We start from the raw sequence: 12,062 nt of genomic DNA, 5'->3' as shown, positions 1-12,062 counted from the left end.
GGCTCAGAGGGTAAAAGCGCTTGTCACTCAAACATGATGCCCCAAGCCCATGTAAAACAGGCTGGGTGTGGTAGTGCCCAGCCACAAGGCCAGTGCTCCTAAAGCAAGGTGGGAGGCAGAGACAGAACTGTCCAGAGGACTGGGAAGGCTGACTAGCCCAGAACAGATAGCACTGCAGAGGAAGAGAAACCCTGCTCAATGAGGCAGAGAGAGAGAACCAAGTCCTAACAGTACCCTCTGACTAGCACACGTGTGCCATGGTATACATGTGCCTCCACATACACACCATCCTCTCTCCCCTCTTACTTACACACATCAATCCTAAATCAAGCGGGTTTCCATTGGCATCTTTCTCTACCTCTTTCCAAATCTGTCCTCACCCTATAATTCTCATGGATTCTCTCAGGACACCATTCTTTAAAGAATAAACTGGAATTGAATGTCTGAAGAGAGAAAGAAGGGGCCAAAGATGTACTGGTGGCTTTGCTCTTGGGGCCTCTGCTCATTTCCAGAAGCGCTCTACTATGACCTCAGCCAGGCTTGACAAGGACCAGACATGCCGGGCACCTGCATGGTGAGACAGGCCAGGGCTGTGCTGAGGACAAGGACCCCCACAAACAATGATTCTTTTTCAAGGTCCCTGGTTGCTGGGCAACGAGTCAGACTTCCATTAACAGGTGATATCACATCCTGAGTGACACCACACAAGGATGTGAGTAGCTGATTCTTCCTGCTGGGAGGCAGCCAGGCACCAAAGAGCCACACAATGGGGAGCACTGGCTTCCACTGGATATTGACATTGCATTATCCCCTAATTGGCAAGAAGGGCTTTTAAAGTGGGAACAAGAAAAATAGATCAGAAGAAAGAAAAGGCTTACCAAGTGGGTATCAGCTGGGAAATGACAGGCTAGCCCTTAGCTTTTACTTTCACACAAGGACCCATGTCACTTTGTTGCTTTGTCCACTGACAGAAAGATATTTCTGAGCAAAACAAAATTATTTCACAAACTTAAAAAAATTATTAAGTTTATTTGGTTTGCACATGCACATTGTGTGTGTGTGTGTGTGTGTGTGTGTGTGTGTAGGTCAAAGGACAATTTGCAGGAGCTGGCTCTATTCTGGGGAGAGAACTTAGGTCACCGGGCTTGGTGGCAAGTGCTTGTATTTGCAGAGCCATCTTGCCAGGCTGAGACAATTTTTAAAATTTATCTATAACTTTTGATTCATAAGATGTTTATATAATATCCCCATTTGTTACATTACATAAAAAGGTAAAATATTACAGAAGGAGAAATATAATGTATGTCTTGATACTATGTTTTCCGGACCTTATTTACTTCAAAAGGATTTTCTCATTTACTATTTACTACAAAGAGATTTAAAAGATAACATAGTTGGGCGTGTTTTTTTAATGGGCATAAAACCTTTGCCATGTCCAAGCTTTCTAGGCCCCTCCCTCACTGAGGAGCTCTGGTAGCCACTGGCTGCTGGCAAGACAGGATGCTTCTTTTCTTTCTTTAAACTGCGTTGGCACTGGAAGATCACCCACGGTGTAGTGCACGGCCACCACACCTGTACTCCAATGGGTGGCACTATTTGGACCTGGCTGGATATTAGAAGAGTTGGAAGAGGCTGTGTTTGCGGGGGAAAGTGGGGGAGGGGTGGAAATGAGGGAGAATTATGATTTCTATGGTATAAGACAAGAAAAACCATGTCGAGACAAGGCAGTTGGGCTACTGAGTAATATGCTTTCTGATCACTTTGATGACTGAATCAAGAGTGAGGGCATACGTCTAATTCATCAAGATTACATCACACCGTTACATAACACTAACCAAGATTACATCACACCACTCAGGATGACAGACAGTAATCCTGTTTGTTATATGCAGGTACTAAACCAGACGACAAGACTCGAGCTGCAGCTTCTCCAACATTCTATTTCTACCAACAAATTGGAAAAGCAGATTTTGGATCAGACCAGTGAAATAAACAAGCTACAAAATAAGAACAGGTAATAATGCTGTCACCTTTCCAGACACGCAGCTCACCTCGGGTGACTAGACTCTAAGCATGGTTTCCCTAGGATGATGTATTTGCCTGGAGCATATATGGGTCAGAAGCCCTGAGAACAAGAGGCAAGGAGAGAATTTGGAGAGAATGTCTGAAAAGAACCCAAACTCCTGATTAGTCCTGAATTTTGTTTCTCATTCTAGGCCTTTAAAGACTCTGTCAGGATCACAGGGCCCCCAATGGAGGAGCTAGAGAAAGTACCCAAGGAGCTAACCCTATAGGTGGAACAACATTATGAACTAACCAGTACCCCCTGGAGCTCGTGTTTCTAGCTGCATATGTATCAGAAGATGGCCTAGTCGGCCATTAGTGGAAAGAGAGGCCCATTGGTCGTGCAAACTTTATATGCCTCAGTACAGGGGAAGATGTGGGAGTGGGTGGGTAGGGGAGTTGGGGGGGTATGGGGGACTTTTGGGATAGCATTGGAAATGTAAATGAGGAAAATACCTAATAAAAAATTAAAAATGAAAAATAAAAAAAGAGAAGATAACACAAGTTAAAAAAAAAAAAGACTCTGTCAGGAATCTTCCAAATTGCCTCAACATCATGAGGTTTAATCTACACCAAATACTAGCTGGGCTGTGAAGTAACATTGCCTGCAATCATATTTCTTGGCCTTTGGTTGGGGGTTCTCACTGTGTAGTGCCAGCTTGCCTGAAACTCACCATACAGACCAGGTTATCCTTGGACTAAAGAGATATTCCTGCTTCTGTATTTCTAGGGCTGGGATTAAAAGCACACACCACCATGCCTGGTGGGGATCTTGTCTCTAGTGAGATGACCCACACTAGGAAAGCAGGAACAGTGTCTTCTCTGTTGGGTCATACTTCCTTTTTATAACTTATGGTGAGGCCTGGAGACATGGCTCAGTAGGTAAAAGTGCTGGTCAGACAAGCCTGACAACCTGAGTTCAATTCCCAGAACACACATAAACTCGGAAGGAGAGGACCAACTCCACCAAACTGCCCGCTGACCTTCACGTGCCGCAGTGGAACCTGTCTATCCCTGCCACCCCCCTCCCACATTCACTCACTTGCATGCACACACCAGTAAATACCTTTAAAAGCTTATAATAAACCAAAAGGAGAAGTTAATTATGTGATACATAATTGCATTGAAATTTAAATATTTAAAAACCTTCAAGATAATCTATACAAGTGCAAACTTTTTCCCCCATGTTCATTCTACTAGGGGACACTGGAGAGTAGTTTTACAATGTACCAGGGACTTCTTTCCTTGTTTTCAATCGAGACTGCGTCTGACATGGAGAATGGTCTAAACCGCACACCTCTCTCTTTATCCAGAAAAGGGGATGAAGATGGGCTCACATCATCCTCAGAGTTAATCAACAACTAAACTGCATTATTCTTTGTGTTCTCTGGGTAACCCCAGGTTTACCCTCACTTTTATTTAGGAGATGGAAAAGCAAATAGATTGTTTTTTCTTATCTGACCAGTTTCCTTTCCTATTTTAAATTTCCCTTCTGCACGGTAAGAGATGAGAACTCAAGATGGTAACTGAGATGTAAACAATCTTATCTCCGCTTGGCAGGTCTCCTGTGGATGCTGGTGGTAACTCTTACAGCCTCCCAGAAACGAGGCACGGCTCATTTTTTGAACACATTTCTTCCCGAGGCTTTAAAATCATGTCAATATACCCACCACGCCACCCAATGTCTTCTCTGTAAACTCTCCCATCATTCAGGATGCACAGGGGCTTGAATCTATAATCCACTTTGGAGACTAGTGTCCATGGATACTTATTTGCCTTATATAAAATGGGACAGATGGCCCCATAGCCTACTTAATCCTTCTCTATAGTTTAAACTGTCTCTATGTTGCTTACAGATAATAAAAAGATGACGTAACAACTGTGCTCAAAATTCTACTGTATTATCTAGGGAGTAATAACAAAAAAGAGGGTACACGTTTAGCATGGATGCACTCCTCAAGTACTTTAAGTCTAGTATGATTATATCCAGACGAAAAGCTAGTGGCCGTCAAGGGTTAACTATATCCACTGTTGGTGTTTGCCTTTTTCCCCAGAAAAGTTCAACTCGTGCTCCTTATTTTCTACCCACGGTAGGAACTGAATTTGCTACACAAGGGAATTGATTTGAAATACACAGAACCTTCTGCTACATTTTAAAATTCCTCGAAAGACATGCCCCGATTGCTGTGTAAAGCAAGGAGCTTTGCTATAGAGATCAGTGTTACCAGTCAGTGTTACCAGCTTGCTGTGGTTTCTAGTAATTCAGGCAGGCCGCCCCTTTCTTAAGTCCTTCACAGTTCTCCCAGTTTAACTGACCTGGATCAATAAATAATGTGCCTTTTCAATAATTACAAACACTTCGAGTTTATGATTAAATCCCGGAGTTTCTCCATGAAAGCCCCTTGCCACACATATCTAACACCTCGGGATCAGCAGTGCTTCACAACCTCAACTGTTAAAAAAAAGAAAGAAAATGGACCCGAGGCGCTGCTTGTTGGAGCTGCCTTCCTGGGGACGGGTACACAAAGCTTGATGCCATAAAAACCCATCAGTCACAAGAACCACACGGAAGGAACAAGAATCTTATAAGCTGCAGAAACTGTCTTCTCTTTTGTTACAGACATGGGCTGGAATAATACGGTTTCCTTGTCAAAAACGTCATGAAAGTTCCTTGATGACGTTAGATCTCTTGATGGGTGTTTCCTGCCTTCAATTCTGACCAGTCTAAGATTTTTAAAAATATGACTGGGGAAAAAAATATGGGGCATTCCACATTCCACAGATGGTTTTCCAACAATCTTTAAAATTTCTTCAAAGTAAAATTGCTTTCTTTATAGATTCACGCAAAACCAAAAATATTTGTGATGAACATTTCCCTCCAAATCAACACTACGGCACCTTTAGATTCACGGGTTGAAGATACGTTTACTGTGCTCGCGTCATTTCATCAGTCTCTTTCCTTTTAGATATAACTAAGGAATGCTGGGCTCAGTACCAGGGCCATGAAGCACGAAGCAGCCACTAGTTCTGTGCATGTACCGAGAGGAAAGGTTCACAGTCAGTTTCTCCACTCTTTCATTCACCCCACTGACAAGGGCAGCTGCCATAGGCCTTTACTGCGGGAGTCTGTTCCTAGAAGTAGTTCACAGGCTTAAATGCCTCACACTACTGTAATCCTATGCACTTGGAATTGTTTTCTCCAGTTTACTATACAGGAATAATTTCCAGTTAAAAATCAGTATACTCTTAACTGAATCTGTGAGTGGTAATGCATCTTTATAAATCTTTACCATAGGATTAGAAATAACTATAACAACATTAATACAATTTTTGGTACTTATATAGCATAACTTTATCAAGAAAAATTTAAGCAGCTTTTCAAGGGGCTTGCTCGGGTTGTAGGCATTGAGCACCCACTATAAGAGACAGGCTGGCTACACTCCCCAGAGGAAAAAATGGATTCAAATAAACCAAACCAAAACCAAAACCAAAACCACAAACCACAAACAAACAACCAACATGGAGTTTAGCATAAGGAAGATCTGGCACCAGATACCTGGGTGTGTCTGTAGGCATGTGATTTTTTGTGTCTAAATTGTATTTTTGTTCATTTTTTTCCTCGAACGTGAGACGATAATATTGATACTGGTAATAAATAATACATCTTAGCTGTCAACCACCAGTCTGTTTATACTTTTACATTCACTTATTCCCTGGACCAGCCTTTTGCAGTGGGTAATATTAACCCCGTTTACAGATGAGGGAACCAATACACAACTGAGTAAGTCACTTAATATCATAAAGCCAGAGGATTGCATGCACCTCCATCATAGAAGAATATCTGGCACATGGTATCGAGAGTGTAGTTGCTGTTATGATGATTCATATTAAAATGTAAATATTTTAGGAGAAAGGTAACACACAACGCAAAGGTCTACTTCAAACTCGCCGCTCATACTCAAGAAAAGCAGTCTGAAAGCGGGGCTTGGAATAATGCCACCTCCCCAGAAACTGTGGCCGGCACAGTATATGGCCTAGGGCCAGTGTACTCCTGAACAGGCCCCACTGCATACTCCGTCAGGTTTACCCACTTGCACGAGCACACCTAAATAGCTCACTTTGGTAATTTGAAAGGTTTCATTGGGCCATGAGAAATCTTCCTACTTAAAAAAAAGTTTGTCTTTGCTGTTTGTTTGTCTTAAAGCTTCCTTTTTGTATAGAGGCTTTTGCTTGCACATAGATATGAGCATCATGTGTGTGTGTCTGGTTCCTGGAGAGGTTGCAAAAGGACATCGGATCCTCTAGAACTGGGATTATGGAAGTTAGCTACATATATATAGTTCAACACTATATATCAGAACATGGAGTTATACGTAGTTGTGAGAGACCATAAGGCTACTGGAAACTGAAGCCAGGTCTTCTACTAGAGCAGCCAGTGTGTCTAAGCACTGAGCCGCACCTCCAGTCCGTAAATCTTCCCACTTTATATTGTGTTTTAACCAAACACCTCGGCAGCACAAAAGTCCGGGGAACAGAGACAGGGCTTACTGGCTTTGGAAAGGGTGAGATTTTATCATGCACTTGGCTGGCAAGGCCTTGAGACGTTCATGCGGAGTGCCCTTCACTTACAAACCCCTTCCCCCGTAAGCTTCCTAGAACAGAAAGTTCTGGACATGGAGGGCAAGCACAGCGAGCAGCTACAGTCCATGAAGGAGCAGAAGGACCAGCTCCAGGTGCTGGTGTCCAAGCAGAGCTCTGTCATTGACGAGCTGGAGAAAAAGCTGGTGACAGCCACGGTTAACAACTCGCTCCTTCAGAAGCAGCAGCATGACCTAATGGAGACCGTCAACAGCTTGCTGACCATGATGTCATCACCCAACTGTGAGTAGTGCTCTTCCTGCCGATGACCTACGGTCAGTGAAACCTCAACACTCCAACACGGCCTGTGTTGGGTACTCCGTCTGCAGTACAAGAGTCTCAGCAGAGGCCCAAGCACTGAGGGGTCAAAGAGAATGGGGGGGGGGAGGGAGAGGGGAAGCCATGTATTATACTAAATACTTATTACCAAGGACTGACCCAGTTTGGGTTCATGGTCATAGGCACATGTATAAATGTGTATTTCCAGAGGCCAGTGTCTGTCCTTAGGTGCCATTCATTTTGGCTGTAGAGACCTAGAGCTCCATGAGGAGCCACACAGATCTGCTCATCCCCACATCCTGATCACTGAGAACATAGGGCTGGGTGGCCATATCTGGCTTTGTATTTTGTATGTGAGTTCTAGAACTCAGACTGCAGAGTAAGTCTTGTACCGACAGCTATGTCCCCAACCCCCAAGGATAGTGGTGATTCAAGGCTGCAGAGTTCTCATCTTGAGTTAGTTCCCTTATCAGTCAGATGGAAGCCACAAGTTAGGAAGCCACAGTCAATCTTTCTTCCATTGGCTTTCAAATGGGCACACTGCCCTGGGCCCACGGGAAGGCTAGACACATAAGTGAGAGGCCCCCACTGCCCATGTCTGGGCCATGGTTGGCACCGAGGAGGTACCAGTTCCCATTGCTGACCATACCCTGAAAGATGTTTAGCCTTCCTCGCTACAATTTTGACAATTAGCTTCTTTTAGTTCCTGGGGGGTGAAGGAGGGAAGATGAGATTTTCCAGTCATTAATTAAAGATGTAATACTAACTTTGTAATGTTTATCTGTAGGATTTTTCCTAACTGGTTTGACCTCATTCTTACTTTGGTTTATTTCACGATGTCCCCTCATTTGGTGCTTGAGAGGTGTGGGATGGGTGGGTTGGGTGGCTGTGGGAAGAACAGGAAGTTGAAACAGTAACGGCAGAATTAGAATCTGGAGGGAATTTATTGACATATAAGGTCTAGACTTAAAGAGTTTAAACATATAGATTAGTAGGTATTGTGCTTCCACAAAGGTACAGACTCTCATGCCACAGCTACTCAACACCAGAGAACACTAAGTCTGTCATTTGGTACTGGATTATGTGTGGTCTGGTGCCTGTGGAGATGCATGTGTGCCTGGGCATGCAGGCAGAGGCCAGGAGAAGATGCCGAGTGTCTTCTGAGTCTTTCATTGAACCAGAGCTGGGCTGACAGATAACAAGCTCTAGTAATCCTGTCTCCTAGCCCCAAGCACTAGGGTTACTGGTGCGTGCTGCCACATTGGAGATTTTTATATGGGTGCTAAATATAAAAACTTTAGACCTCAGGCTTGCTCAGCAAGTACTCTGACCTAACACCGAGCCCACTTTTCAGACTTTCATTTAATACTCTACAAAAGATTAAAGACTTAAGCCTCAGACATACAAGGAATGTCCGTGTGTCCATTCCAACTTCAGTGGGAAACCGTCAAAGGGACCTAGGGTGATAGTGGAGGGAATTAGGGGTCTCCCTTTGTTCTTTTACAATGTTTGCCCAAGTCTAGTCAAAAAGGAAATATTTTAAAGGAGTGGTTTATTGCAGCTCATTATGAAGTACCCACGTTACACACGGTTGATTTTAAAAGGGAATAAGATGCAGGCAAGATGGCTCAGTGGATAAAGGTGCTGGTCACCAAAAACCAATGTTCAATGTTTAAATCCCCAGGAACAACATGGTGTAAGGAGAACTGACTCCTGAAAATTGTCCCCTGACTACCACATCTACATCATGGTACACGTGTATACACACACACACACACACACACACACACACAGTTAGCAAGAGCTATTTGTACTAATTTTCCAAACTGACAGCAAACATACTTCAAGAGCAAATCAAGATGATTGAGTCTGTCTTGCTTACATGAGAACAAATGTCTATGTCCTGAATAACAGGTATCTCTCTCCACTCAAAAACCCCATTTCAATGCCTGCTCCTTTTTAAACACAGCCAAGAGCTCGGTTGCTGTCCATAAAGAAGAGCAAACCACCTTCAGAGACTGTGCGGAAATCTTCAAGTCAGGACTCACCACCAGTGGCATCTACACACTGACCTTCCCCAACTCCACAGAGGAGATCAAGGTAAGACATGATGACCCATGACAGCTGTGGGGGCTCTGCTGTATCACTGCATGGGCCAAGGAGCCCCTTAGCATCCATGCTTCGTGCTCTTCCCAGGCTCACACTGAGGGCTCTGACATTGCCGAGTACAGAACACAGATGCTGAGCAGATGGTCTGCAGCTCTAACTTCCCCAACACACATGTCCTATTGAAATGATGCACACACTCAGGTGTTTCCCCCAAGTTTCTGATATATCATTAATTTTAATGAATATATCTTCTCCAAACCGAGGCTGGATTAACCAGAGCTTGTCTTTTGATCATTTTACTAAGCAACAGTTATACTTCATTTTGGAGAGAGCTCACTGAGACCACACCCAACACAACTGTTCAGGAGGCCCTGATCTGCACACATTTCCCTTCTCATCATAGAAACGTAGATAGGCATGTACTTAGCAGAGTGAAACCTTTTCTCAAGAAAATCACAAAGCAAGAATACTTTTATTGCTCTGATGGACTTCTTTGGTCCTACTGGCCACTCTTTCTTTAAACTGCACGAGGGCTGAGCAGAGCACGTAGCTCCAGGACCTTAGTGTCTATCCTGCTTCATACCAGGATGCCGCCAGCTCCAAACATGCATGGGAAGCTGTGTCAAAGTAGAAATTTCCAGAGGCTCCTGGAAGTAGCATCTTTTTGAACTCAGTATTATCTCCATTATTTAACATGGTATCAAAGAAAAGTACATGCGCTTAAGAGTTTAAAGATGTGGAATCTGAAACAGTATCATACACTTTGATTATGAATTAAAAAACAAATATTGTGCTCTTTAGAATAATATTTTCCAAAGAAATATAATTCACTCATGCTGCTTTAAACCAACCTTGAAAATCAGTTAATGTCCCTGGTTACCTAGAATCAGATCATTGGGAGGAGGGGAGAAGCCATACAGCTTGCTGCAGACAAAAATCTAGCAACCCCAGACTGAGGGTCTCCACTCTCTGCTACGCAGCTTGCCAGCACAGACAGGTTTTTGCATTATGGTGTCTGTCACTAGATGCCTGCCATGCTCTTGGCCTGGTGATAACAGGGACAGGAGTAGCAGAGGCTGTAAACACTGTGGATCTGGGACCATGCTGTCACATAGTTACACTGCTCTGGGAACACTCTTCCTGCCAGACATCATGGTGCCCTCACAGTTTGACGGAGATGTGAAGATCCAGTGCTCTGGATCGTGTGTCTAGGTCACGGTTATAGAAAGATTTATAATCCCTTTAGATATTCTCAGTAAAAAGAAATCCATTTACATGGCCATTTACATTGAAAAATAGTAAGTTTTTCAAAACCTTGAGTTCTTTTCTAAAATGCCTGGTCTACATGTGGTGAGGTAGCCTAGTGGGTGAGAGTGATTGCCATGTAAGCCCGGTGACCTCAGTGTGACTCCTGGGTCACCAGGTGGAAGGGGAGAATTGTCCTGACCCCTACTTGCATGCTTTCCCTTCACACCCATGCATGCTCACACCCGACCTAACCGCCCCCTCCCCCACTAAAAAAGATTTAAAAATTAAAATAACTGGGCTGTATTGTATTGTTACTTCTAAACTTCCCCCTAGACTTGAGGTTCTATAAAAGACAGTGTGATCTTATGTTACTGCCCCATCACCCCACCTTCCAGGGTGTGATAGTACCAGAGATGGCCCTGGCATAAATGATACATGAAGCCTGCACAAGAGGTCACAGTGGGCATGGCCATCTAATTCTAAGAAATTAGATCAAAGGCTTCAGTATGGCAGCTTTGCATTAGATCAGTTTAATAATTCAGTAAACATGGCATTTACATTAGGTTTCTGTGTATGTGTGCAGGCTACACACTGCATAGGGCGTCCGTGAGAAGCACAGGCATGTGCTTTGCTAGTTAGAAGCACAATTGTTTCCTTCCCCAGACTGCTCAGCACAAGACTCTCAGTGCCATGGGCGTCTGTTATTTATTCATTTCTCCAAGGCCTGAAGCTGGAGCACAGCACTTAACTCAAGCATCACTTGCTGAACAGCTTAAGGCCTTGGGTCCTTGTGCCAAGCACAGGCATGCAAATCAAAAGCACTCAGTACCCCCAGGTTTGTTGTAACGGAAGTGGCCGTGCCCTGGCCTGGCTGCTGCCGCCTTTCAGATCTTGTTCTGATCCTTGTCAATATTTTTACTGAGCATCTCCTGACCGTGTGGATTCTCTACAAGAATATTATCTCTTTTTTCAAATTTCACAACCCAGTGAACCGTAATTCTCTGTTTCTCACGAATGCTTTGTTCTTCACTTCTTAAAAAGCTGGACAAAGTATTCTGAGAATGTTCTAGTAACTTTGACATGCTCCCTAATGGATCCAAAGAGAACAGAAACATGGTTCATGCAATTTATTTATATAGTAGCAGTGACCCGCAACGTTGGGACTCTTGCTTTTGACTCCCACAAGATAAAATGATCCTCTAGGCAGGAAAAGAGCCTGCTTTAAATACCATCAGGCAACTGAGTGCACTGTGAAGATTTTAACACTAAGGAATCAGATATTAGAGCAAGGGTGGGCTCACTACAAACATTTCTTCCCATTTACCACACTTAGGATCCTGGGGAGTTAATGTGTGTGCATAGCCATGGGGTCCTTACCCTAGTGCCCCACGTGAGGTTTTATAAGACACTGTGTAAAACGGTGCAGCACTGGTCATCTGGTTGATCACAGGCAAATAAGATGAAGGATTCCTCATGAACTGACTTCAGTGTTAATCTGCCCGCCTATCAAAAGGTTCAAATTTCTCTGTTTTGAGTAGCATGTTGCCATGGAAAAGATACAACACAGGAATCAAGAAGACCATATTCAAATTCCTCTCACCTATTGGCCCTGTGACTGACCAAACGAACCTGTGTCAAATCAATCATCTCTAGACTTCAGAGTGGTGCGACATGGCAGGTAACTCGTGTGAGATATCTGACAAGTTGCACACAAGAGAGTCAAA

The 12,062-nt window shown here is 43.7% G+C and overlaps 2 protein-coding genes across 4 annotated transcripts in view; one reads left to right on the top strand and one right to left on the bottom strand.

Annotated features, from left to right (window-relative positions):
- Mcph1 (microcephalin 1) overlaps positions 1 to 12,062 on the bottom strand; it is a 202,087-nt gene that overhangs the window by 92,318 nt on the left and 97,707 nt on the right. The window lies entirely within an intron of this gene.
- The window catches only part of Angpt2 (angiopoietin 2), a 49,981-nt gene that overhangs the window by 28,697 nt on the left and 9,222 nt on the right, over positions 1 to 12,062 (top strand). The window contains exons 3-5 of the mRNA XM_021170483.3: positions 1,893 to 2,014; positions 6,713 to 6,945; positions 8,951 to 9,081. Of these exons, the coding sequence (XP_021026142.1) occupies positions 1,893 to 2,014; positions 6,713 to 6,945; positions 8,951 to 9,081 (486 nt within the window). The remainder of the gene's footprint in view (positions 1 to 1,892; positions 2,015 to 6,712; positions 6,946 to 8,950; positions 9,082 to 12,062) is intronic.

Source organism: Mus caroli, unplaced genomic scaffold (assembly GCF_978045245.1).
Source record: "Mus caroli unplaced genomic scaffold, Mus_caroli_1 scaffold_10, whole genome shotgun sequence".
NCBI classification, from domain to species: Eukaryota; Metazoa; Chordata; class Mammalia; order Rodentia; family Muridae; genus Mus; species Mus caroli.
This window is presented reverse-complemented; position numbering and strand designations above follow the sequence as displayed.